This window comes from Stomoxys calcitrans, chromosome 4 (genome assembly GCF_963082655.1).
Source record: "Stomoxys calcitrans chromosome 4, idStoCalc2.1, whole genome shotgun sequence".
Lineage (NCBI taxonomy): Eukaryota > Metazoa > Arthropoda > Insecta > Diptera > Muscidae > Stomoxys > Stomoxys calcitrans.
Window position 1 is genome coordinate 162,044,702 of NC_081555.1, and position 26,692 is coordinate 162,071,393.

At 38.1% G+C, this 26,692-nt stretch overlaps 1 protein-coding gene across 1 annotated transcript in view; it reads left to right on the plus strand.

The window, feature by feature from the left end:
• LOC106087823 (T-box transcription factor TBX1) overlaps nucleotides 1-6,690 on the plus strand; it is a 28,891-nt gene extending 22,201 nt beyond the window's left edge. The window contains exons 6-7 of the mRNA XM_013252999.2: nucleotides 1,674-1,741; nucleotides 5,349-6,690. Coding sequence (XP_013108453.2) covers nucleotides 1,674-1,741; nucleotides 5,349-6,333 — 1,053 coding nt within the window. The 3' untranslated portion in view covers nucleotides 6,334-6,690. The remainder of the gene's footprint in view (nucleotides 1-1,673; nucleotides 1,742-5,348) is intronic.
• Nucleotides 6,691-26,692: the final 20,002 nt, after the last annotated feature.

A 26,692-nucleotide genomic window follows, 5' to 3' on the forward strand; every position in this document is an offset into this window, starting at 1 on the left:
TAGCAAAGAACATAAAGTCAACAAAAGTGATTTGTTGCTAGAAGCATTTCACTGACTATCCGTTTCCCGATTTCAATTTCGACCAAGAAATATCATCCGGGCAATGTCAAATGGATTATGGTGTTTCACATGCCATTCCATCTAGAGTAGATTGTAAGCCACACATCTTTTTATACCATCCACCATAGGATGGGTATACTAATTTCGTCATTCTGTTTGTAACTCATCGAAATATTCGTCTAAGACCCCATAAAGTATATATATTCTTGATCGTCATGTCATTTTAAGTCAAATTAAAGCAATGTCGGTCCCTCTGTCCGTCCGTCTGTCTGTCGAAAGCACGCTAACTTTCGAAGGAATTAAGCTAGCCACTTGAAATTTTGTACAAATACTTCTTATTAGTGTAGGTCGGTTGGAATTGTAAATGGGCTATATCGGTCCACGTTTTGATATAGCTGCCATATAAACCGATCATGGATGTTGACTTCTTGAACCACTAGAGCGCACAATTCTTATCCGATTTGGCTGAAATTTTGCATGAGGTGTTTTATTATGACTTCCAACAACTGTGCTGAGTATAGTTAAAATCGGTCCATAACCTGATATAGCTGTCATATGAATCTAACTGGGGTCTTGACTTCTTGAGCGTCTAAAGGGCGCAATTCCTATCCGATTTGACTGAATTTTGCACAACGTGTTTCGATGTGACTTCCAACAACTGTGCTAAGTATGTTTTAAATCAGTCCATAACTTGATATAGCTGCCATATAAACCGATCTTGAATCTTGACTTCTTGAGGTACTAGAGGGCGCAATTCTTATCCGATTTGACTGCATGAGGTGTTATGTTATGACTTCCAACAACTGTGTCAAATATGGTTCAAATATGTATAGCTGCCATATAAACCGTTCTGGGATCTTGACTTCTTGAGCCTCCAGAGGGCATAGTTTTTTTCCGATTTGGCTGAAATTTTGTACAACGACTTCTCCCATGACCTTCAACATACTTCTTAAATATGGTCCAAATCGGTCTATAGCCTGATACAGCTCCCATATAAATCGATCTCTTTATTTTACTTCTTGAGGCCCTAAAGGGCGCAATTCTTACTCGAATTGGCTGAAATTTTACACAATGACTTCTACTATGATCTTTAACATTCAATTCAATTATGGTCCGAAACGGACTATAATTTGATATAGCTCCAATATTGAATCAATTATTTTTCTTTTATCCTTTATTTGCCTAAAAGGAGATATCGGAAAAAGAACTCGACAAATTCGATCTATGATGGAGGATATATAAGATTCGGTCCGGCCGAACTTAGCACGCTTTTACGTGTTTAGTAATAATTTTTTTAACCCCCCCTAGTGTTCATGTACAAAGTGCATATTCTTATAAGTGTAATGTTTGCATTTGTGAAATTTTGTAAGAATTTGTTGTTCACTTGCAGTGTTTTATGCAGGTCTTTGTTCTGTACAATCTTTACTACCTACAGCATTTTTGATAGTCTAAAATAATTAAAATTCTTGGCATTTTATTATGGCTGTTCATAGCCAAGAAAGTGTTTGTGGCAAAAAAAGAGCAATTTCAAAGTTCAAATAATAAAATTCAATTACATGAGTTTGTAATAATGAGATTTTGTTTTAATTTTCTTCATTTCCCTTGTTTTTAAGGTTACACAATTGAAAATTGTCAGCAATCCATTTGCCAAGGGCTTTAGAGATGATGGAACGAGTGATGCGTAAGTACCTCATTTTTCAATTTTTGTTGTTTTCGTTTTTTGCTTTTATTAAATTCCAATACATTAGGAAATAAAATCCAATATTTATTGCGCTTGTAGTCAAAAAAAAAAAAAAACTAAACGGATTTTTGTTTTGATTTATCCATTCGTATGGTGATGATGGTACATCTGCTTATAAACAGATGCGCCGTGTGTGCCAGGCTAGTGTGTTAGCCTGCTCTAGCTCGGCGCATCTGAAGGAATTCCCAAACACACTACAAAAAACAAAAAATGCCCAAAATTTGTGGAGAAGCCTAAGAGTGAGAAAAATTTAAGTGTGTTGTGGCTGAATTGAATTGAAACGAAATGAAACCAAAAGCCAAGCAAATACCAAACAATTCATTAACTAAACAAATTCCATCAAATGTGGCTGGCAAAAGCACACAAACTGCAAAAGAATAAAGGAATTCTTGTGAATTATGGCCAAGTGTTAACGATATGCGCCCCCACTTTTCTGCTTTGACGAAGCCATAATTCAAATTTATTTAAACACTGAGGCCTCGATTGACGAGTAGTTGTGAGTTGAGGTGGTCAAAAATTTAAAGCAAGCAAAGAGTTAAAAATTAGTAAGAAAATCGTACAACTTATTTGAACTTTCTTGAATTTATGATTATGGCCACCCTGGTGAATCTATGCACCAGGAGGTGTGTCTAAGACAAAAAACGTCTGAGTTTGAATTCTGTCGAAAACATCAAAATATTTTCAGCTGTGTAATATTTCAGTTCATTCGGATATGAATTGCGCCTTGTAGGGGCTCAAGATGCAAAATCTGGAGTTAGGTTTATATGGGAGCTGCATCAAGCTATTGATCGATTCAGACCATATTAGACACGTATGTAGAAGGTCATGAAAGAAGCCGTTGTACGAAGTTTCTTCCAAATCGGATTAGAATTGCGTCGTCTAGAGGTTCAAGAAGTCAAGATCCGAGATCCGTTTATATGGCAGCTATATCAGGTTATGTACCGATTTGAATCATACTTAGCACAGTTGTTGAAAGTGATACCAAAATACTACGTGCAAAATTTCAGTTAAATCGGATAAGCATTGGGCCCTCTAGAGGCTCAAGAAGTCAAGACCCACGATCGGTTTATATGGCAGCTATATCAAAACATATACCGATTTGGCGGTTGACACACCTCACATTTTTTCAAAATCGAAAATTGCCAAAATTCTTCTTTTACTGTGAAATTGGTAAAGATATCTCTTTTTTAAGATTGTGGTCGGTATTGGGAGCAAGAACTGACCCATCGGCGGTGACATTTGGTCATAAAGTCCGCGCTGAATCTTGCACTGATTGCCAACACACTATTAATAGGTCGATCCAAATCTTTCAAAGCCTTCAAAGTGTGGTTGTCTTTGGAAATATCTTAGTTATAGTGAAAGTGTCACATTAGTATGAAAGGTGCCAGAGTTGTGTTAGTGTCGTGCTTACACCATAGACGTGTTTTCGCGGTATATACGGTATAAGAACGACCTACCAATAAATGGTACTTGAAGCCTCCACTCCTAATATGGCCGATGAGCTATTCGAACCAAATGACGAAACGCGTCCAATATTGGTTGGTGTGTGCTGTGATCTCTGGCTCGTCTCGAAATATAAACAAAACGATAAAAAACGATGAAAGCGCAGACAATTTAGCGGTGAAGACCAAAGGACTGCCCTCAATAAACTTGGTTAATCCGAAGCCTTTCGGGCCGACGCAGTGCGAGTTAAGGGAGTGGGCGAGGACGGCGCATGCAACATTGTGGAACAGCGAAACGATTGGAAGGACGGCGAAAATCCTATGGGGGGATCCAGATCAGGAGAAGACGAGGCTATTACTGACAGGAAGTAAGAAGGAGGTCAGTATAGCTATTAACGTCATAACGGGACACATAGGACTACGGACTCACTTATGTAAAATCGGTGCAGCGAGTGATAGCATGTGTAGGGCATGCGGGGAAGATTATGAGACGTTGGAGCATTTCCTTTGTCATTGCCCGGTTTTCGCGTCTAAAAGATACTGGCACTTAGGTGGAGACACAATACCAGACACCAACTTAGGGGAGTGGTAGTGAAAACAATTTAGGATTTTGTAAGTAGCATGGAATTCCTAACTTAAAATTTTCTTTTTAGAGGTTACTTTATAGTCTTAAGAGCGCACAACAAGCCGATTACTGACTTAGGTGTATGTCCATAGTGGCATGGATTAATATCTGCACCCTCTTTTCAACCTAACCTAACATATATGCAAAATATTTGAGGGATAACATCTCAGAAAATATGCTGTTTTATTTTATTAGACATACAAATTGATTAATCAGTTAATCGACAACATCTTTCGGTCCTTTTCGATTAAATGTTGAATTTTCCAATGATCGATTATACGAACAATCTAAAACTACAAATAAATCTACACCCTAGTCAGAACGTAAACTGTACCCTGCGTCACCACCGTAGCTGCAATGCAGTGTATGGTTCGACACAGTAGTTCGTCCTGCTTAGGTTAAGCCATGTCCGCCTGTCCGCGTATCCTTTATGTACCGATTGTCCGTATGTGGACACCGAGAAAAAAAATTTTCCTTTTTAGCATGCGACAGTCTAATATAAATCTACTTAATATAGTCGGCTATTTGGATCCTCCCGCAGCAACCTACGGAATCGGAAAATTTTGAATCACTTGTGACTTTTATATATTGGGTTGCCCAAAAAGTAATTGCGGACTTTTCATATAGTCGGCGTTGACAAATTTTTTCACAGCTATCAGCTGTTACTTTTAGCTTGCTTTAGAAAAAAAGTGTAAAAAAAGTATATATGATTAAAGTTCATTCTAAGTTTTATTAAAAATGCATTTACTTTCTTTTAAAAAATCCGCAATTACTTTTTGGGTAACCCAATATAAGATGTCCGTTTTGAATTTAGTGCGGCCCTCAGATAATTGGTCCCAAAATTCCAGGACAGATTCAATCTCTACTCTCACAGGTATTTGAGTTACATAATCTACAAGTCTAGATGCTTGTTTCAAAACTGGATGCCAGATTTGTATTCTACTTCCAAAGACCCTGCATCCTTATTAATCACATGAAACTCGTTAAACGAGGCCTTAGTGTATGATAGGCCATTTGAGTCTACTGCGTATTTTGATGCTATTAAATGGGCCATTTTATAAACAATTTACGATTGAAATGAAAAGGGCCCTTTTTCTGGGGAAGCCAAAAATAACAAACACACTTCACAATTTAATATTTTCTTAGAGATTTTTTTTGAAATAATAACGAAATGAAGCCAACAAAAAAATATTATTAATAACAACAATAAAAGCACACAATACTTTTACACATGCATATACACAAACATGCGGCCATCTCCCAGTCGTATATACATACATACATGTGAAGAAAAGTCGCACAATCTTTTGGCTTGGTGGACGGGCAAAGAAACAATTATAATTGTTTATACGTTTTTTTTTCTCTTGTTCATTCCGAAATCAATATGCAAAAGAGATATAAATTTTGAAGATACTCGTACTGATGTTGGAATATGTTTTTTTTTACTTTTTTCTTACTTTTGTCGTTTTGTTTTTTCCAGACCACCAAACAGCGGCATGGCAATGAATCAAATGAGTCATGAAAGTCATGCCCGAATGAAACAACATCAACAGCAGCATCATCAACAGCAACAACAGCAGCAACAACACCATCAACAGCATCAGCATCACCACAGCCATCAACATGCACAGCACCCACTGAAGAATGGTCACAAAGATGCCACCACGGCAAGTGCCACAGATATTGATGGCCACAATCACAGTGCCATGATCGTCACATCACCCTCTCATCATGCCATGAGCAATACACCATCCACACCCTCCACCACTGGCACCTCGCCCGATCTCATAAGCTATCAAACGCCTAATGGTCATGCACATAATGGCTTGCTAAACAGCAATTGCATTTCACCCAAAACGGATCATTCGCATCACAGCAGCAGTTCGCCATATGGTCACAGCAGCCAGAATAATGCTAACGCAACGGCGGCAGCTTCTTCGGCAGCTGCAGTGGGCAATAGTGGCCTTGCGTCATCGCTTTCCTCATCCAGCACAGGCCTCATGACCTCCTCACCTCATGCCCATCACACTCATCTCAATTTGAATCTCAACTCTCAGGTTATATCACAGAGCTCGCCGCAACAGCACCACCATCACAGCCACTCTGCCGCCGCCGCCTCAGCTACCAGCCAGGTAATGAGTTCGGCCAATCTCTACTCCTCTTTGGGTCAGGCCTATGCCGCAGACAATAGTAATTATGGACCCATCTATCACAATCCTCACTATCATGGTCACAGCTATGGTAATCCCTATGAGAAAATAAAGGTTGCAGGACATATGCGACAAAGCCATAGCCACAGCCATGCTCATGGCATTGGCAACCCTAATAGCAGCGGGGTCCTGGGAGGCAATGGTGTCTCTGCTTCAGCCAATTCCTATGGCATGAGTAGTTATCAGACTTTTTATGGATCTGCAGCACATCAAATGATGAGACCTGGTGGCTATATTGACCTAGTGCCAAGATAAAAGGGCCTTCTCCAACCAACCATCTCTCATTGGCCGCCAAAGAACAGTAACAATGTTATAGTATTAAAGGTTCGATAAGTTCAATAGTATTTCAATGTGTGTCATCTAATCTATGTGTATTTAAGTTTCTCATTTCACGATAAGAGAACAAAGTATTAAAACCCCATCTCTGTAATCTCTAACATTGAATATTTCTCTTCGGCCAAAATTAAAGCCAAAGAAAGCATCCCTGACATCTGTTGTCATAATTTCTCTCTTTCCCTGTCTCTCTTACACCATCTGTATGTTTTACTCTTTAGATAATTTTATTAAGAAAAGAAGATTAATAAATTGTAAATATTTTTAATTTTAAAGATATATTCCTGATTTTATTTTGTGGAAAATTGGATTTTATAAAAAGAAGAAAGGTAACTTTAGCAAAATGTGCGCTAAGAGTAGGTGGATCCAACCGGTACTAGTACAGGTATGAGCAAATTTTTTTCTATGTATGAGCCAAAAATTTTTTGGTCAACAAGCGAAATAAAATTGCAATGCCACCAATGGCGAAATGTATGTTCCATAATTTTTTAACTTGTATATATAGATATAGCTGTCCTATGGACCAATATTACGATTTCGTGTCTTGAGCCCATAAAAGACGAATTTATTATCTTATTTTGCTGAAATTTCAAACGGCGAGTTATTCTAGGCCCATCATCCTTGCCAATATGGCCTCGATCGGATTATGCAAATTTGACCATGAACGTTCCATTAAGGAACAGGAGTGCTGTCCGATTCAAGTTTAAGCTCAATGTTAAGGGGCCTCCTTTTTATAGCCGAGTCTGAACAGCATGCCGCAGTGCGACACCTCTTTGTGGAGAAGTTTACACATGGCTGCCATACCAAATGGTTCAGTACCTCACAAATGTCACCAGCATAAGGAGGGGAGGATGTTCACTTCAGGATTCGAACGCCAGCTTAATAAGCGGACATGCTAACCTTTGCGCTACGGTGGCCTCCTCTCGATCGGATTATATTTAGGTATAAATATAGACCGATATCCCGGTATAGGATTTATTTGGAACAGTGAGTAGTATATCTTCTTTTATTTGTCTATCAGTTATTCGGATATAAGTGATCAGCATAATTAATGTCCCATATTGTTATTATCGGGTTATATATCCGTTTGGTGGGAAGTGAAGGTGGCCAGCCATTTCAGGTGCTTACCATGCTTACTGTTTAGATCTTTTTTATGTGGACGGAACAAATTTTTACACTGCTGCCATATACCCTTATTTGAATATTGCCATTATTTGGCTACATGCCAACTTAGGTATAAGACGGACTCTCAGCCGCTTGTTAAATGTTTCAATGTTACGTTCGTACTCTACTCCTAAAATCCTTTCATTTAGACCTTGATTTTTTTGAATCGGAAATATGTCCTTCGAGCAGTTTTGGAGACCCTTTCGATGTCAAACTCCTACTCTATTCTATATATAGTAAGGCTACATGTCCGTTGGTGGTTTTTTGGGGTAAAAATTTCTGAAGGTTGAATCCATATTTCAAAGTAAGGTTCGTAGTCTTCTTGTAAAAACCTCATTGTCAAGATAGGTGTCTAAGAAAATAGGATGACCCCTTCAACACCAACACTTGACGTCATTTTTTTTTGTCAGATTCGTTCGCCTTACATTCGAGACCCCATATTACCAGATCGCGCTACATACCGTTTTGGGTTGTTCAGTTGCAGCGAAATTCCTCACACAACCCCCTTCTGGCATTGAAATATAAAAGTGCACAATTTTCATCACATGATCATTTTTAACTATCTCAATTTTGCAAGTAATTCTAAGTGAGAGAATCGGCTAACAAATGAGCATTTTATTGCAATATTTCACAAAATCGGTCGAAGATATATATGGGAGCTATATTTAAATCTGGACCGATTTCAAGCAATCTTTTTTTTTTTTTGTTGTAGTCGTCGAGAAAACCGTTGTACAAAATTTTTGGAAGATTTGTCAATAAATGCGCTTGCAGTGGCTCTAGGAGTGAAAATCGGGCGATATATACATAGCAAAGACCTGCACAAAAGCTGAAGAGCGAGACACTAAAGATAGAGTAAAACGAACAAGTTGATGTTGAGTAGATAATCTTGAAAAACAGCCACCATTCAGCACTAGGGAGTATTTTTATCTCGAATTCATAGCTTATAGCATTAATCACTGTTATAAGAAATTACTCGCTGTACTCACTGTATATGAAAGCGCCTCGTTGTCATTTTCAAAACATGAACTAATCAAACAAATCGTTTGCAAAACTGGGGCTCAAGAAGCAAAATCGGGAGATCGGTTTATATGGGAGCTGTATCAAGCTATAGATCGATTCTGACCATATTGCACACGTATGTTGAAGGCCATGGGAGGAGCCGTTGTACAAAATTTGTGCCAAATCGGATGAGAATTGAGCTCTCTAGAGGCTCAAGATGTCAAGACCCAAGATCGGTTTATATGGCAGCTATATCAGGTTATGGACCGATTTGGACCATACCTAGCACAGTGGTTGGAAGTGATATCAAAACACTATGTCCAAAATTTCATTCCAATCACATAAGAATTGCGTACTCTAGAGGCTCAAGAAGTCAAGACCCAAGATCGGTTTTTATGGCAGCTATATCAAAACATGGACCGATATGGCCCATTTACAATACCAACCAACCTACACTAATAAGAAGTAATTGTGCAAAATTTCAAGCAGCTAGCTTTACTCCTTCGGAAGTTAGCGTGCTTTCGACAGACAGACGGACGGACGGACATGGCTAGATCGACATAAAATGTCGCGACGATCAAGAATATATATACTTTATGGGGTCTCAAACGAATATTTCGAGTAGTTACAAACAGAATGACGAAATTAGTATATCCCCCATCCTATGGTGGAGGGTATAATAAAAATGTTATACCTTTTACGATAGAAATTAGATTTAAAAATGTATTTTTCAAAATTTTGAAAAAATCTACAGGTACAATTGCCATAAACACCAACTCCCGATTTATTCTGACTCCAATTGTGTACATGTTATATTTTCTCTATTTTATTTTTATTGGAATAAACATATCATACATTAAGAAATCAACAACAAAAATATTTTGTTTTCGTTTTGTAAACACTAAAATTATTTATACAACACAGCGCAAAGCCGTATAAGGACTTGGTGCGATGTAGATGCATCTATACTTAAACATCATAGATCAAATTCAAATTATAATTAAAGGAATTTCACACTCACCCTTGACCTTGACTACATTAATCGATTTGTAGTGTCATTTTCTTCAATATTTCCCTGTAAAGAGAAAAAAAAAGACCATATGTAAGTGTGTATTGCTGGTGTTCCATCATTTGACTGTCAAATCAAGTGATGCCCTTCTTCATGTGACAGTTTTTTGACAGGCACAAATCTCGGCAATCGTAACAAAATGTCAAGAATTCATTGTAAAACATCATTAGTTACACAGATGGTTATGGAAATTATCATTAGCCATGACATACCAAACCATACCAAGACAAAAATTACATGAACCAAAGCATGAACATGGATGTTTTGGTGTGTACACAGAAAAAAATCCCAAAAAATTTTTCAATTAAAAATTTAATTGCAAATCAAATCGTTTCAATTAAAAAATCATTTGACTCAATCATATTAAATTAACAATATAATTGATGCAATTAATTTTTTATTTGAACCTGAAAATTCGGTTCCAATCATAATCGTTGTAATTATAAACTAATTGATTCAATCATTTTTTTAATCGAATCTTAAAACATTTTCAAGTATCATGCTTAAGAAAATTTAATTAAAGACTTTTTTCCCTACAATTAAAGGGAAGGATATTTAAAAGTCCCATACGTCCCACCTTTCGACAAATAAATAGCAATACTATGGCAGCCGGTTCTACGTACTGGATTAACACGGATTAATTTTCAATAATTTTTAATCGAATATGCGATTTTTTTTAATGAAATTTTTTTTAATCACTTTTCTAATGACGTTGATTGATATAATCATTTTCGTGATTGAAGCTGGTTCAATTAAAACATTAATTGGATCAATTAATTTTGTGATTGAAATCGATTTTTATTTTTTTTCTTTGTGTATAGAAAGAATCACTGGTTACAATTTATAAAAAAAAAAACAGAAGAAAAAGAAAGAAATAATTCCTTTTTGTTATTGGTAATATATCTCAATCATCCGTTTGCATCAAATAAGTTATATGAAAAGATGATGAACGTTGAATTTTACTATTTAATTTTATATATAACTTGCTGGACAGGGCCGGCTCCTTCTGCGCCTTCTTTTACTTTATATGGAACAAAATTATCCTTTGAATATTTATTTTCGACAATTAAAGAGGTTTAATTGAATGCCATGCTACGAAAATAGTAAATGTATATCTCTTGACTAACAGTGTAGCAATATAAATGCCTTAATCTGAATCCCTAATGACCTCTATTGGTCTAAGTTTGGATTGGGTTATTTAAGTATGGATGTTAGGTGTACTCCATTCTAAAAATACTTTATTTGAGCCCGATTTTCTCATGATGTCCGATTTAAGGGTGTTTTCGGGGATGAGAGCATAATATCAGCATCATGCTCTTCTCTCAAATACCATTAATTTAAACCCCATATTGCCTTTGGTTTAAGGGGAGTTTATGGGATGAGGCGTCCCCCAATGACTTGTTCCCATAGTTGCTTATCAAATTCGTTATCCAATCTCTAATACGTTTTATTTGAGCCACATATTGCCATGGTCGGTAAATTTGTACTCTTTGAGGGGTGTTATTGGAATGGGTAGAAAATTGGTCCCGAAAGTGGGTATCAATTTCGTTCTCTACTCCACAATACCTTTCATTTGAGCCCCATATTGACAAGGTCGGTAAGTGGGGTGATCCCCAAACACATTGCCCTGAAAATACATCAGCATCGTGCTCTACCCTCAAATATGATTATTTTGAACCCCATATTGCCATTGGCCTCAAAGTTGGATATTAAATTTGCTTTCCAATCTCAAATACCTTTCCCTTATTGCAAAAGTCAGCAAATATGTCCGATTTGGGGTATGGGCCCTAAAAACTATCAAAATCGAGCTCCACACTCTCTAAGACCCAAATTGTCAAGGTGAACAAATACGTCCAAATACCTTTTATGAGGCGTCCCCCAATGACTTGTTCCCATAGTTGCTTATCAAATTCGTTATCCAATCTCTAATACGTTTTATTTGAGCCACATATTGCCATGGTCGGTAAATTTGTACTCTTTGAGGGGTGTTATTGGAATGGGTAGAAAATTGGTCCCGAAAGTGGGTATCAATTTCGTTCTCTACTCCACAATACCTTTCATTTGAGCCCCATATTGACAAGGTCGGTAAGTGGGGTGATCCCCAAACACATTGCCCTGAAAATACATCAGCATCGTGCTCTACCCTCAAATATGATTATTTTGAACCCCATATTGCCATTGGCCTCAAAGTTGGATATTAAATTTGCTTTCCAATCTCAAATACCTTTCCCTTATTGCAAAAGTCAGCAAATATGTCCGATTTGGGGTATGGGCCCTAAAAACTATCAAAATCGAGCTCCACACTCTCTAAGACCCAAATTGTCAAGGTGAACAAATACGTCCAAATACCTTTTATTTGAGCTCCATACTCCCATAGTCGTCAAACATGACCGGTTTGGGGGGTGTTTTCGGGGATGGTGCGCCCACTCAATGACTTGGCCCTGAAAATATATATTAAATTCAGGTTCTACTCTAAAATACCTTTTATTTGAGCCCCAGATTGCAATGGTAAGCAAATAAGCTTTATTTGGGTGATGTTATAAGGTTCGGGTGGCCCCGTAGGCACTTTTTCACGAATATTGATATCAGATTTGTGCTTTACTCCCAAAGACCCTTCATGTGAGCCCCATATTGCTACTGTCGCAAATTTGTCCTCTTTGGGGTGTTTTTTGGGAAGGGGTGGCCCCCCAAACACTTGATCCCACATTTGGATATCAGATTCCTATTTTGAACTCAAATACCTTTTATTTGAGCCCCATATTGCCATGTTCAGTAAATAGGTACTGTTTGGGGGGTGTTTTTGGTCCCATATGGATACCAGATTCGTATTATACTCGCAAATACCTTTCATTTGATGGTCAGTAAATATGTCCGATTTAGGGTGTTTTGGGGGTTAGGATAGTCCCCCACGCACTTGGTCCAACAATTGAATATCAGATACACTTTCTAATTTTAAATACCATTCATTTGAGTCCCATATTGTCGTTAATGGTGTATATATATATTCGGTAGTTTTTTGGGTGTGAGGGCGGGCCCCTAGGTACCCCATTCGAAATTTGGATACCAAATTTTTGTTTTAGGTTACTATAAGAGAGCACACAAAAATTTCGCTTAAATCGCAGTACCCATCTCTGAGATCTGGTGTTTCTAAAAAGTAGGGTAAGGGGGAGGGTCCGTCCCCCCTTCAGATATAAAAAAAATTAATTACGCTATTTTCACCACGGGATCGTTATCCACCATCTGTAAAAATTTCAAGAAAATCGGTTCAACCGTTTTTGAGTCTATACGGAACATACATACAAACAAACACAAATCCATTTTATATATAAGAAGATTAGTAATTTTGCATAAGAAGCAATTTTTTCCTATTGCGATATTGTTTTTTTCCCAACTTTACTACTTATTTTTTTCGTAAAACATATATCAGCATTGAAAGATGCAGAACAATAACAAAAATCCAACTTCAATTGCATTACACGTGCCATATCCAAAAGGCTTCAACGCTACCCATAGAGATAAACTCCATACAATGTTTCACTCGGAGGGGGCGGAGCGTTGAAAATTAAAGTGTAAACATACCTTGAGCGAACCTACATAAAAAAGTACTCAAAATCCTACCAAAAATAAACACTTCACATATAAGGCTGAGAGCGAGCAGATACCTCCTCCTTCATAAACTTGGGGTATGGGTTATGGCATGGTGCATAAACATTTATGGAGTTTTTTCTTAACAGAAAACCTCATAAAATACCACAAAATAGAATCTAAACAAAAAACAAGAAGGAGGTGTGTAATGCTTGACTTGGTAACATCAAAGATCATTTAACCACTTGAATGTTGAATGTAAAAATTCCAAATGCATTGAATACCAAACGAAATGAGAAACAATGATGTTGGTGCAGCAAATATGCAGCATATCAGGAAGGGGAAACAAATCCTAGAGCTGAATGTTCTGGCGCTGTTCTTTAATTTACCTCTGATGTTGTTGCCACATATAAGCAGGAGCTGTACAATTTTAATGGGAATACGTTCATAGGCACATGGCAGGGGAGGCAAGCGATGGATCTTGGAAGAAATTTTAAATTTTTTAGTTTAAAATTTTATATTTGTTGATATCAAAATATAATTTTGTGCTTCGGAACAGTGGTGTCCAGCCAGATGACAAATTCAAGAACTCCGAGATGGTTGTGCCGAATAAAGTAAATTTTTGTTCGCACCCTTATAGTAACCCAACAATCAGAGCACCGCAGTTAACTTCCACCCCAAAAACCTTCAAACTGACATTGATTACGTGGTACAGACAACAAAGATCAATAGAGAGATGACATTCGGCTATAAGCTAGCTTGTTTGGCCAGGAGGCCCAGAAATAGAAAGAACAAAACATTGTAGAATAGGGATCTCAGGTTACTCAGAACTGATGCAAGAAAGGCGTTCAATGCGGCAAGTATAAGTGCCGACAGAAAGTTATGGGTGATCTATAGGGACAAACTGAGGGTCTACAAGAAGGAATTAAACAATGAAACCTCGAGATTAAGGAAATTGATGGCAAAGGACGTCCCTTTTGCTGGTAATTTGCAGAGGTCAGATGGAGATTGAATTAAGTCAGGGTATCGGATCCTGTAGTAGAGCTGGAAAACTATCGATAATCGCAACGTACGATGTTTTCGATATTTCTTATAATAAATATCGATGGTATTGATACTATCGCTCATTTTCCATCACCTATATTTCAGTTTTTCTACAATAGTTCTTTGCCCAGTATCTCTTTATAGGCATACAAAGAATAATGGAAGAAGATTCATCTAGGAACGGTTATAAGAATTATAACAGGATATAAGAAGTTACACATATGACTCGCATAGGCATAAGAAATGATCACATCTACCACTAAAGCCAGGGAACTGACTCTGCGGAGGATTTTTGTCATTTCCTCTGCTTCATTCGGCATAAGTCACGGTAGGAAAAATTTATATGAGAATCTTTTGTCTTCAGGTATTGGAGGAGTTATCTAGATGGATTAAAATCTTTCATCCTATCATTGAAGTTATCATCAAAGTGGTACGAAGGGGTACATTGATGAAATGTGCCGGAATCATTGGCGGTGTCCCTTAAACTATCTGGATCTGAGAGAGAAAGGCTATTGAGAGATCACAATGGGCCGTATTACGACCTCGGCGTATAACTAGACGACTAAGTCTGGTATCATCCTCATTCTTATCCAGCCTAGCCTAATACGCATAAAAGGAAAATTTTTCATCCGATTTTGATGACATTTGAAACAATGAGTTTTGATGGACCTCTACACCTTTGTGTCCTACATCGGCCAGATCGGACCACATTTTGATATAGCTGCCATATAGACCGTTCTCCCGATATAGAGTATTGAGCCCATAAAAAGAGCATTTTTCATCCGATTTTGATGAAATTTGAAACGGAACCCCTCTTAAACTTTTTACCGAATAACGTCCAGATTGGGCCTCTAAATTTTAATCTCTCATACGATGGGAATGAGACTTATTCCCCTCTAAATGTTACACAATCTCATGTCTTTCTTCTTCTATACGGGAGATAGTATTATGAGGCTCCAACCATCAGGTACCAGATTACACAGACAAACTGTTGCACACTCCTGATTAGCATGTCGCTTAAGGTCTTAAATAGTTCAACTTACAAATCAAGAGCTCTCGTTGTCCTTTACCTATTCTGACTGACATATATACATTCCTTACCACCTCAGCCCCCGGTCCTTAATAGTTCAGCTTGTAACCCATCGTCTCCTACTGCCTTATTGTTTTTCAGCCGCATTACTACCACACTCAGTGAAATTTGTTAGTAAAAAAAAAACAAAAATGTTTCCTGTAACAGAAAAAAGGTATCAGTGGGCTAATTTCTCTGGGTGTATGCTGATCTTATTCTAACTATGCGTTTTGGTGTTTAATTCTGTGGTAAAATTTCTTCCCTTTATTTCTGCCTGCGACATAGATGTTTGTCCTTTCTCTCCTATATCTTGCCTGGTGCATTGCTACTGACTACAGGGTTGCTTTATATTCGCATATAGCCGCATTCTTGTCTTCAGTGGCATTTTGACAATCTTGTCGTATTATTGGTTTCTTGAGGGAGTCTTTTGGTACCCATGTACGGATTTGGAGTAACCTATGGTTTGCCATAGCCCCGCTATATCATCGGGACAAACGGTGATTTCTTCAAAAATTAAGTCAGTTGAGTGGAGCATATGGTTACAAACTGTTGATTTTGCAGCTTTCCGGTGTTTCTCACTGCGCTTGAGCGCATGCAAACATTTGCAACACACATAACAAAGAGAACAGGTAGATAATTAAAGATTTTGTCATGATTCTATTTTTTTTTTTTTTTTAAAGTATTTTTATTTTTTACCAGGGTGGAATACTGGTTCAATCACGTTTTTATACTCTGTATCATAGGACGGTGGTACATACATTTACTTCGTCATTCCGTTTCCAACACCCCCTTTCCTTTTAATGTTTGTGATTTTGTTCAAATTAAAAAAAAGAGATGCACAGAATCCTGTTTACCACGAAAGAAGTGTAATTGCCACAGAAAAAAAGTCTGTCATCACACAAAAACACATGCATTGGGAAAAAGTACAGCTAATAGACAGGGTTGCCGAGCGTGGTTAATGTGGTAATTGTATCATAGATTCGTTTTCGCAATTAATACGATTCAAATACAACATACCAACGCACGGCCCTTGAAGCCATCATACCTAATATGGTTGAAAAATCTTCTAACAAGAGACGAAACGCGTCCCATAGTGGTTGGTGTGTGTTGCTATCTTTGGCTTTCCTTTTCCAGTTCTCGAAAGAGGAACTGGTTAGAATTGTAGGATTTGATGATCTTCGCCCTAAAAGGGGAACAAAATTAAAAAATTTGGCAGAGCACACCGGAATTCGAACTTGGGCACACGGAGGAATAGTGAGAAGAGGAACTGGTTAGAATTGTAGAATTTGATGATCTTCGCCCTAAAAGGGGAACAAAATTAAAAAATTTGGCAGAGTAAGGCCGGAATTCGAACTTGGGCACACACCCACAATAGTGAGAGTCGTTGCCGTTGTCTAGCGTTGGAAGCCATCAAAACAACTTCAACCGATGCACAGAATCGTGTGTACCACGGAAGTAGTTTAATTGCCAATCTTTGGCTTTCCTTTTCCATTTGCAATCTCCGATCATTGAGCTCGTCTCGAAAGAGAAACAAACAAAAATTGTAAAATTTGATGATCTTCGCTCCAAAAAAAAAATTGAGAATTTATTTATTGAAGCAAAATCTTCATCACCTAAATCAAAACAAGAGAGGATATCGCCAGGACCTTAGACACCCCTTTTTCTCTATCTTATCACGTAAAGCATTTAACTATGACTGACATGAGATGACTTGACGCTACAATGTTGCAGCTAATTGTATAAACAAATGGATAGATCAGTTACACACGTTCCTTAAAAACCCTCCCTCACTCACTCGCTCACCTCCCTTTAACCCCCAAAATGACATTGTGAAAGTGATTAGACTTTCACACACAGCCGACACATACAAAAGATACTCCAACACACACTGCACATTTAGAGCCCCAAGGAAATCTCAAGTGGCTGTGTAATCTAAACGCCAAGGCAAGATCAATGTTTGGAAAGAAACCGAACACACCATTGGAGAGTGCCAAGGAATTAATTTTGTGAGCAGGGATGATGTGCCTTGAAATGTGACACTTTTCGGCGCATTTGTTTAGATGCAAGATGCCAAAATGACAATCCAGGCACATAACCAAAACACTTCAGCATGAGTGACTGAGTGAGTGAAAGAATGAATGAAGGTACCTACCGCACTGTAAATCTTAAGATTATGTTTAGCCACCTTACAAGGCCCGGACAGACGGCATATACAAATCCTTGTGATAGTGGCAATGAAAAAATTTAAACTGTTTAACATCAACACAACGGGATGTCAAGAGGGGAGTTCTCGTTTTTTTCTCATTTTTTGTAGCTAATTTCAGTTTTATCAACTCAAACATTGGTCACTGATTTTATGTAACTTTGGCTGGGCTGTAGGAGGAAAGTCCTTTCAAACAAGGATATGTTCGATGATTTACGATTGAATAAACAAATCTGTTTATGCCACCCAACATATTTTCCCATTTATCTTAGTTTGGACTGTAGAAACTATTAGTTTGAGTCTTCTATTGCAGGAAGGAATAGAAAGGAGAGCAAAACTACTTGAGATTATGTGTCAGTTGTGATAGCTGTAAAATTAATTTGAGAATTTGTTTTCACAATCTTTTTTTTTGGGATATTGAAAATTATGAAAACGCATTGGCTATGGAGATGGTAGGAATTTTTGGATGAGGCGGTAAAGTCTAAAATTTCAAAAAATTACAATTTCTACGGAAAATATTTATTGCATCAAACATTTTTTTAATTTTTTATTTTCAGAAAAAATCCCGGCATAATATTAAATTTATCAATTTGATACCCTACACCAGATTGAGTATGCATAGAGATGGGTGGACTATTTTTGTTTATAGCTGACTATAGACCGACCACCCGATCTACCGATGTAGGGTATTGAAGTCATAAAGGATCCATTTATTATCCGAATTCGATGAAATTTGGCATAGTGTGTTCCTGTCAAATATGGTACAGATCGGACCAAATTTGGATATAACTGCCATATATACCAATCTCCCGATATTGTGTAATGAGCCAATAAAAGGAGCATTTTCATCCTATTTCGATGAAATTTGGCACAGCGAGTTTTAGTACCCCTCTTAACCCTTTTGTGGAATATCGTCCAGATCGGATCATATTTGGATATAGCTACCATATAGAAAGATCTCCCGAAATAGAGTGTTGGATCCGTAAAACGAGCATTTTTCAACCGATTTGATGAAATTTGAAACAGTGCGTTTTGACACCCCTTTAAACCTTTTTGTTGAATAACGTCCAGATTGGGCCAAATAGGGAATGTGAACCTGATACTCTACACAATATTCTATACAATACTCTATATTGGGAGATCGGTCTATATGGCAGCTACATCCAAATATGGTCCGATCTGGACGACATTCGGCAAACAAGTCTATCAAATCGCACTGTTTCAAATTTCATCTAAATCGGATGAAAAATGTTCCTTTTATTAGCTCAATACCCTGTATCGGGAGAATCGGTAGATCCGATAAATGCGCTTGTAGAGAACGTAAAAGTTAAAATCGGAAAATACGTATATATGGGAGCTATATCTAAATCTGAATCGATTTTTAAGAAACTTAGCAGTTATATGTAGAGTTATAAGAGAAACCTTCATGCGAAATTTCATAAAGACTGGTCCACAAATAACAAAATTATTGCGGTATAAGCTAAAATCGGACAAACACATATATGGGAGCTATGTCTAAATCTGAACCGATTCCGACGAATAACCGCACATATTGTGGTAGAGGTAGAAGAAAGCAAGAAATACGCTTGCAAAGGCTCTTGAAGTAAAAATCGGGCGATGCATATGTATATTTTTGAAATTCACAAGTAAAACTTTCTTCCCAAATTTTGTAAGGATTGGCTAAAAAATGTTTTTTTTTAGCAATTTTTGGATATTAATTATGCGATTTTGAGCTTGTTTTTTGAAGAAAAAACATTAGAGTTGCACTAAACCGAATTTTTTGCCGTAATCTTCAATACTGTATACTCAACTCGAAAAATTTTCTCATCAAAAATTGAAAATTTTCATAAGGGGGCCTTTGCTAAAAAAAATTAAAAAAAATAAAATGTGAAATTTTAAGTAATTCTGTTTATTGTTCGAATCGTCTTCGAATTTTGAACTGCGGAATGCTAGAAAATTTTCGAAATTCGAAAAAAATGAAGGAGTTACAGCGTTTTTGGGCTTGAAAACGACCTTGAATTTTTACGTCCAAAAAATATTGGTTTTTGCGATGTTTTTCACAGAAAACTTTACATATTGCGTGATTTTCCTCACGAATTCAACGGTGTCCGAAAACTTTTGAAGTAAGCAAAACTAAGAAAGTTGCTGCTTCCAATACTATAGTATTAGTCAAAGACGACCGAAAATATAAAGGGTGATTTTTTTGAGGTTAGGATTTTCATGCATTAGTATTTGACAGATCACGTGGGATTTCAGACATGGTGTCAAAGAGAAAGATGCTCAGTATGCTTTGACATTTCATCATGAATAGACTTACTAACGAGCAACGCCTGCAAATCATTGAATTTTATTACCAAAATCAGTGTTCGGTTCGAAATGTGTTTCGCGCTTTACGTCCGATTTATGGTCTACATAATCGACCAAGTGAGCAAACAATTAATGCGATTGTGACCAAGTTTCGCACTCAGTTTACTTTATTGGACATTAAACCAACCACATGAATGCGTACAGTGCGTACAGAAGAGAATATTGCGTCTGTTTCTGAGAGTGTTGCTGAAGACCGTGAAATGTCGATTCGTCGCCGTTCGCAGCAATTGGGTTTGTGTTATTCGACCACATGGAAGATTTTACGCAAAGATCTTGGTGTAAAACCGTATAAAATACAGAATGGCTACGTAAATAAGCAAAATTGCCGCATTTGGAGTGAAGAGCAACCAGAAGCCGTTCAAGAACTGCCCATGCATCCCGAAAAATGCACTGTTTGGTGTGGTTTGTACGCTGGTGGAATCATTGGACCGTATTTTTTCAAAGATGCTGTTGGACGCAACGTTACGGTGAATGGCGATCGCTATCGTTCGATGCTAACAAACTTTTTGTTGCCAAAAATGGAAGAACTGAACTTGGTTGACATGTGGTTTCAACAAGATGGCGCTACATGCCACACAGCTCGCGATTCTATGGCCATTTTGAGGGAAAACTTTGGAGAACAATTCATCTCAAGAAATGGACCGGTAAGTTGGCCACCAAGATCATGCGATTTGACGCCTTTAGACTATTTTTTGTGGGGCTACGTCAAGTCTAAAGTCTACAGAAATAAGCCAGCAACTATTCCAGCTTTGGAAGACAACATTTCCGAAGAAATTCGGGCTATTCCGGCCGAAATGCTCGAAAAAGTTGCCAAAAATTGGACTTCCCGAATGGACCACCTAAGACGCAGCCGCGGTCAACATTTAAATGAAATTATCTTCAAAAAGTAAATGCCATGGACCAATCTAACGTTTCAAATAAAGAACCGAAGAGATTTTGCAAATTTTATGCGTTTTTTTAAAAAAAAGATATCAAGCTCTTAACAAATCACTCTTTAAATGGGAGATATACCTAAATCTAAACCGATCACTTCCAAAATCGGTACACAGGTAAAGTCATAAAAGAAGATATTGTACAACATTTTGAGAAAATCGGTCAAGAAATACATAATTTCAATATTAATGTAAATCGGACGAACATATAATAAGTGAGCTTTATACAAATCTAATCCGATTTTTATACCCACCACATCTGTTCTAGCCAATGATGCTACTGCTGAAATGATTGAGAAGATAATTTTAAATGGAATGAGAACATTTATTCCAAATAAGACTATAACGGCTAAATCAGACGACAAAAGATGGTTTAACCAGACATGCAGATATGCTGTCAGATCGAAGGAGGTGGCATTCAGGAACTGGCGCTTGGATAAAAATGCCAATACTGAACTGCTGCTCAAGCAGGCAAGATCTTCGTGTGCCAATGTGCCTAGGCGCGAAAAATTTCTTTACGAACAGCGTCTGCGTGCTAAAGTTCTTGCTTCTACACGAGGAAGTAAGAGCTTTTGGTCGTTCGTGAAAAGAGTAAAGGGTAGTTCTTCATATATTCCAACTCTTTTTAAGGATGATCAAACGTTCACTGACCCGGTTAATAAGGCTAACCTGTTGGATGATATATTTGCAGGGAATTCTTCCCTGCCGGATATCAATCAACCACTCCCCTCAATCGAACAAGTATCTAGCGTCATGCCCCAAATATTTTTTCGAACTTCTGGAGTTAAAAGGGCTCTTGAGAATCTAGTCGTAAATAAATCCCCGGGCCCGGATGGAATATCAACACTTGTCTTACGCAAGTGTTCTTCGACGTTCGCTCGTCCATTACGGAACCTTTTCAACCTTGCCTACCGTGCAGGAATCTTCCCGGCGCTTTGGAAGGTTGCGAACGTTCAGCCAATACCCAAGAAAGGTGAGGCAAACAACACTACGAATTATCGGCCAATTGCCATATTCTCCGCTCTCTCCAAGGTCATGGAGAGCATGGTTAATCACCATCTTGTGAGGTATTTAGAGTCTAATGGCCTTCTTAGCGACCAACTGTATGGGTTCGAGCTTTCTCAGAAATCGCACTAGTCGACTTGTTATAGATGGTTGGATGGACTTGTTCTCATCCAATGAGCACAAATTGACCGCAGGTGTACCCCAGGGCTCTGTTCTTTCTCCTTCTCTTTTTCTTATTTTCATCAACGATTTTTTGGGGCAGGCATCGAATCCGATCTACTCATTTGCGGATGACAGTAATCTCTGTCATTCGTACTCATTCGACCATACGCCGAGTCTTCGAGAGATTGAGAACAAGAGGCGGGTTATGGACGATACACTCTGCCTGGATTTGCTGGAGCTTCAAAATCATCCATGGAGCTACTGGACCGTGTACAGAGAAGAGCAATGGCGTTGATTGGGGATCCAACTCTATTGCCTCCCTTTATCATAGTCGCAATGTAGGTTGTTTGACTCTGTTCTATCGGTACTTTCATGGTGTGTGTTCGTCTGATATTCGTCTTCTTATTCCTGATGTAAGGATATATGTCAGGGATATTAGGCATTCCAAGAACTCACACCCGTTTGGGCCAGCGGACCGCACAATGCATTATAGAGAGAATTCTTATTTCGCCCGAACCGTTCGTATGTGGAATCGACCTCCGGCTAATGTTTTTCCCACCCACTTTGACATCCAAAGATTTAAGACAAATGTCAATAAGCACTACATCCTTTTCCCCCGTCCAATTCCTAATTTCCTCTCGCCAACGCAATGCACTGCTTTCAAAGGAGACATCCAGTGTGTGTTGGCTGATAAAAAAAAAATTGAACTGTTCAGCCATCTGGTTGAGAGATCTGCGACAGTCAAAGGTCGTTTTTGTGTTCAGAAATACGTTCTCCAGGGATTTCATGGCTACCTGGCTGTCTGAGAAAATATTTATGTCAATCGTCGTAATGACATTATATCTTAGCCACTCCTCCACTTGCTTAATTGTATGTTTCTCCGCTTTATACACACTGCAGTGGTCGGGTAACCTTTTCGATCTGACCAGTTCTAGATCTTTAGAGTACACCCCAAAGCCCACCTGGTCGTTTAGTTTGGAACCATCTGTATAGAAGTCTATGTAACTTCTGTCCAGGGATATCGTAGTTCCAATCGGTTCTATCAGGAATAGTGGTACAGTACTTTTTATCAAAAAGCGGCTCAGGTAGGGTGTAATCCACACTGCCTGGAACATCGCATATTGTATCAAGGATAACACAGTGTCCGTAGTCGCCACATGAACAATGAGAAAGCTCACTTAACCTCACGACATTAAGGTTAAGGGAGCATTAAATTCAGTGCATCAGATGGAATCGTCCTCAATGCGGCTGCGATGCACAAACAAGCCATCCTTTGGATCCGGTTATGTATTGAGCAGTAGTTGGACTTTTGAAGCGCCGTCCACCAGACCACAACACCATATAGCATTATAGGTATGATAACTGCAGTATTTTTCCTTTACTATATACGTGCTGCTGCCGCGACAAGGGATCTCCAGTGATCTTTGCCCTAAGATATGTTTCCATCAACCTCTCAGGAGTCTTCAGCATAAAGGATGTCAGACTAAGACAGAAATATTGATCTAAGGCCCCATAACATATATATATTCTTGATCGTCTCGACATTCTAGGTGGATCTAGTGAAGTTCGTCAGTCTGTCGTTATCGCGAAAGCGGTCGAAATTTCGCACAGATATTTTTATTGATATAGGTCGTCGCAAATGGGCCATATCGGTTCAAATTTGGATATAGCTCCCATATTAACCGATCTCCCGAGTTAACTTCTTGAGCCCCTGGAAGCCGTAATTTTTATTCGATTTAGCTAGAATTTTGCAAATCATAGCTTCCAACAACTGTGCCAAGTACGGTCCAAATCGGTCTATAACCTTATATAGCTCCCATATAAACCGAGCTCCAAATTTGACATCTTTAGCCCATGGAAACCGCAATTTTTGTCCGATTTAGCTAAAATTTTGGACAAAGTGTTCTGTTATGAATATAACCTAATACAGCTCCCATATAAACCGATCTCCAGATTTGACTTCTTGAGCCTTTACAAGTCGCAATTTTTGTCCGATTTGGCTGAAATTTTGCATATAGTGTTCTGTTGTGACTTTCAACAACTGTGCCAAGTACGTTCCAAATCGGTCTATAACCGTATATAGCTCCCATATAAACCGAGCTCCAGATTTGACTTCTTGAGCCTTTACAAGCCACAATCTTTGTCCGATTTGCCTGACATTTTGCATGTAGTGTTCTGTTTTGACTTTCAACAACTGGACGTAGTAAAGTCAAAATTGGTCTATAACCTGGTATAGCTTCCATATAAATCGATTTGCAGATTTGATTTCTTGAGTCCTTAGAAGCCGCAATTTTTTTTCGATTGGGCTGAAGGTTAAGGTTAAGTCACTTGGGAAAACATGAAGTGGATAGGTCCCATCAACGTAATTAAGTCAAATCTGCCAATAGAAAATGTCATCAAATAGGAGAAAACATAAACAAAAAATGAATGTAAAAAGAAAACAAGTTGAAATTCTCAATGCCAAGATATATTTATTTACAGGTAGTGGCAGTTGCCCAAAACAGAATATTGAGTGCACTATCTGTCAAAATCAGTGATTGGTGCAACTCTGATTTTGTGTATGTAACTAGTTCCGGTCATTTTTCGTTGTTTGTGTGTGTTATGGTTCTTAACTATATAACACACACTCAACCAAAACTCGTTGACAAGCAGTGCACTTCGCGAGAAAAAATTGTACTCAGCTGTTTACGGTACACTACCTGGTAATTATGTCATGCTTGGCATTGACAAGTACTGCCACAGGATTCACTGAATACGGTTAAGCTAAGCGATCAGCCGACATAAAACTTTTGTAATTTTTGATAGTAATTGGCATTGAAGATGTCAAATTGTTCTCTTTTTGCATTCATTCTTTGTTTACGTTTTCTCCTATTTGATGACATTTTCAATCGGCAGATTTGAAATCGTTAATGATGTTCATGGGGCCTATCCACTTTGTGTTTCGCAAGTGACCTAACTTCTATTAGTGAATCCAGATACTGCCATAAATTAAAAAAATTATATTTCGGTTGATTGCTTGGCTTAACCTTATTCAGTGAATCCTGAGTACAAGTTCATGAAAAGCAATTTGGCACACTTCACACCAAATTTTTAAGACAACTTCATTTGTAGATATTTGTTTTAGCCCATACCCATTCGTTGGTAATAGGTTCATAAGAGCTTTCAACTCCTGAAAACAATTATATCAATATGTTCATACTACAATGGACAATGTGGGATTGGAAACAAGTCATATTTTTAAATCCAGCCATAAAAGTCATCTTTAAAAAAAAAACGAAACAATAAAATTATATAAAATTCCTTTATATCAACGAAGGCTGTACACGAGCCAAAGAAAACGTTATTACAACACTTCTGTGTCACTCGAAAACCGACAGAATTTAGAATTTATAGCTGTCGTACGCTACGAGATGATCGCGGTAAAGTATTGCCATCATCATCACCATCTCCTACACTTCAATTAACACCAACAACTCATTATGGAGTACACAAAAGAACAACAGCAGGAGAGCAGAATCAACATCAAGAGTGACAAAAATTCAAGCATCAAACCAGTTGGCAGAATACTGCAACATATCATCACATGTATATTGGGGTGGAAGAGGCCAAAGCAAGAAGGAAAAATATTTGTAGCTTTAATAGTTCAAAAAAAAGTCGCATATTGTGGCTTGAAACCCCTTTTACACTGCTCATAAAATCCGGATTTAAGGCTCTCGTCAGCTGATTTTATAAAGGAAAAAAGATGAATGAGCCACTAAATCCGGATTTAAAGAGCAGTGTAAACGGGATTTTACATCGATTGTAGTTCAGGGTAACGAGATTCTTCCATGGTCGTCTTTCAAGAAAAATGGACCAATGATGCCACCAGCCCATAAACCACACCAATCGGTCGTTTTTATACCCACCACCGAAGGATGGGGGTATATTCATTTTGTCATTCCGTTTGTAACACATCGAAATATCCATTTCCGACCCTATAAAGTATATATATTCTTGATCAGCGTAAAAATCTAAGACGATCTAGCCATGTCCTTCCGTCTGTCCGTCTCTCTGTTGAAATCACGCTACAGTCTTTAAAAATAGAGATATTGAGCTGAAACTTTGCACAGATTCTTCTTTTGACCATAGGCAGGTTCGAAGATGAGCTATATCGGACTATATCTTGATATAGCCCCCATATAGACCGATCTGCCGATTTGGGGTCTTAGGCCCATAAAAGTCACATTTATTATCCGATTTTGCTGAAATTTGGGACAGTGAGTTGTGTTTGGCCACACGACATCCTTTTTCAATTTGACGCAGATCGGTCCAGGTTTAGATATAGCTGCCATATAGACCGATCTCTCGATAAAAAGTTTTGAGCCCATAAAAGGTGCATTTATGGTCCGATTTTACCGAAATTTGGGACAGTGAGTTGCCTTAGGCTCTTCGACAACTTTCTAAAATTTGGCCCAGATCGGTCCAGATTTGGATATTGCTGCCATATAGACCGATCTCTCGATTTAAAGTCTTGGGCCCATAAAAGGCGTATTTATTGTCTGCTTTCGCCGAAATTTGGGACAGTGAGTTGTGTTAGGCTCTTCCATAGACCTCTTCAATTTGGCCCAGATCGATTCAGATTTGGATATAGCTGCCATATAGACCGATCTATCGATTTTCATGGTCTTGGCCCCATAAAATAC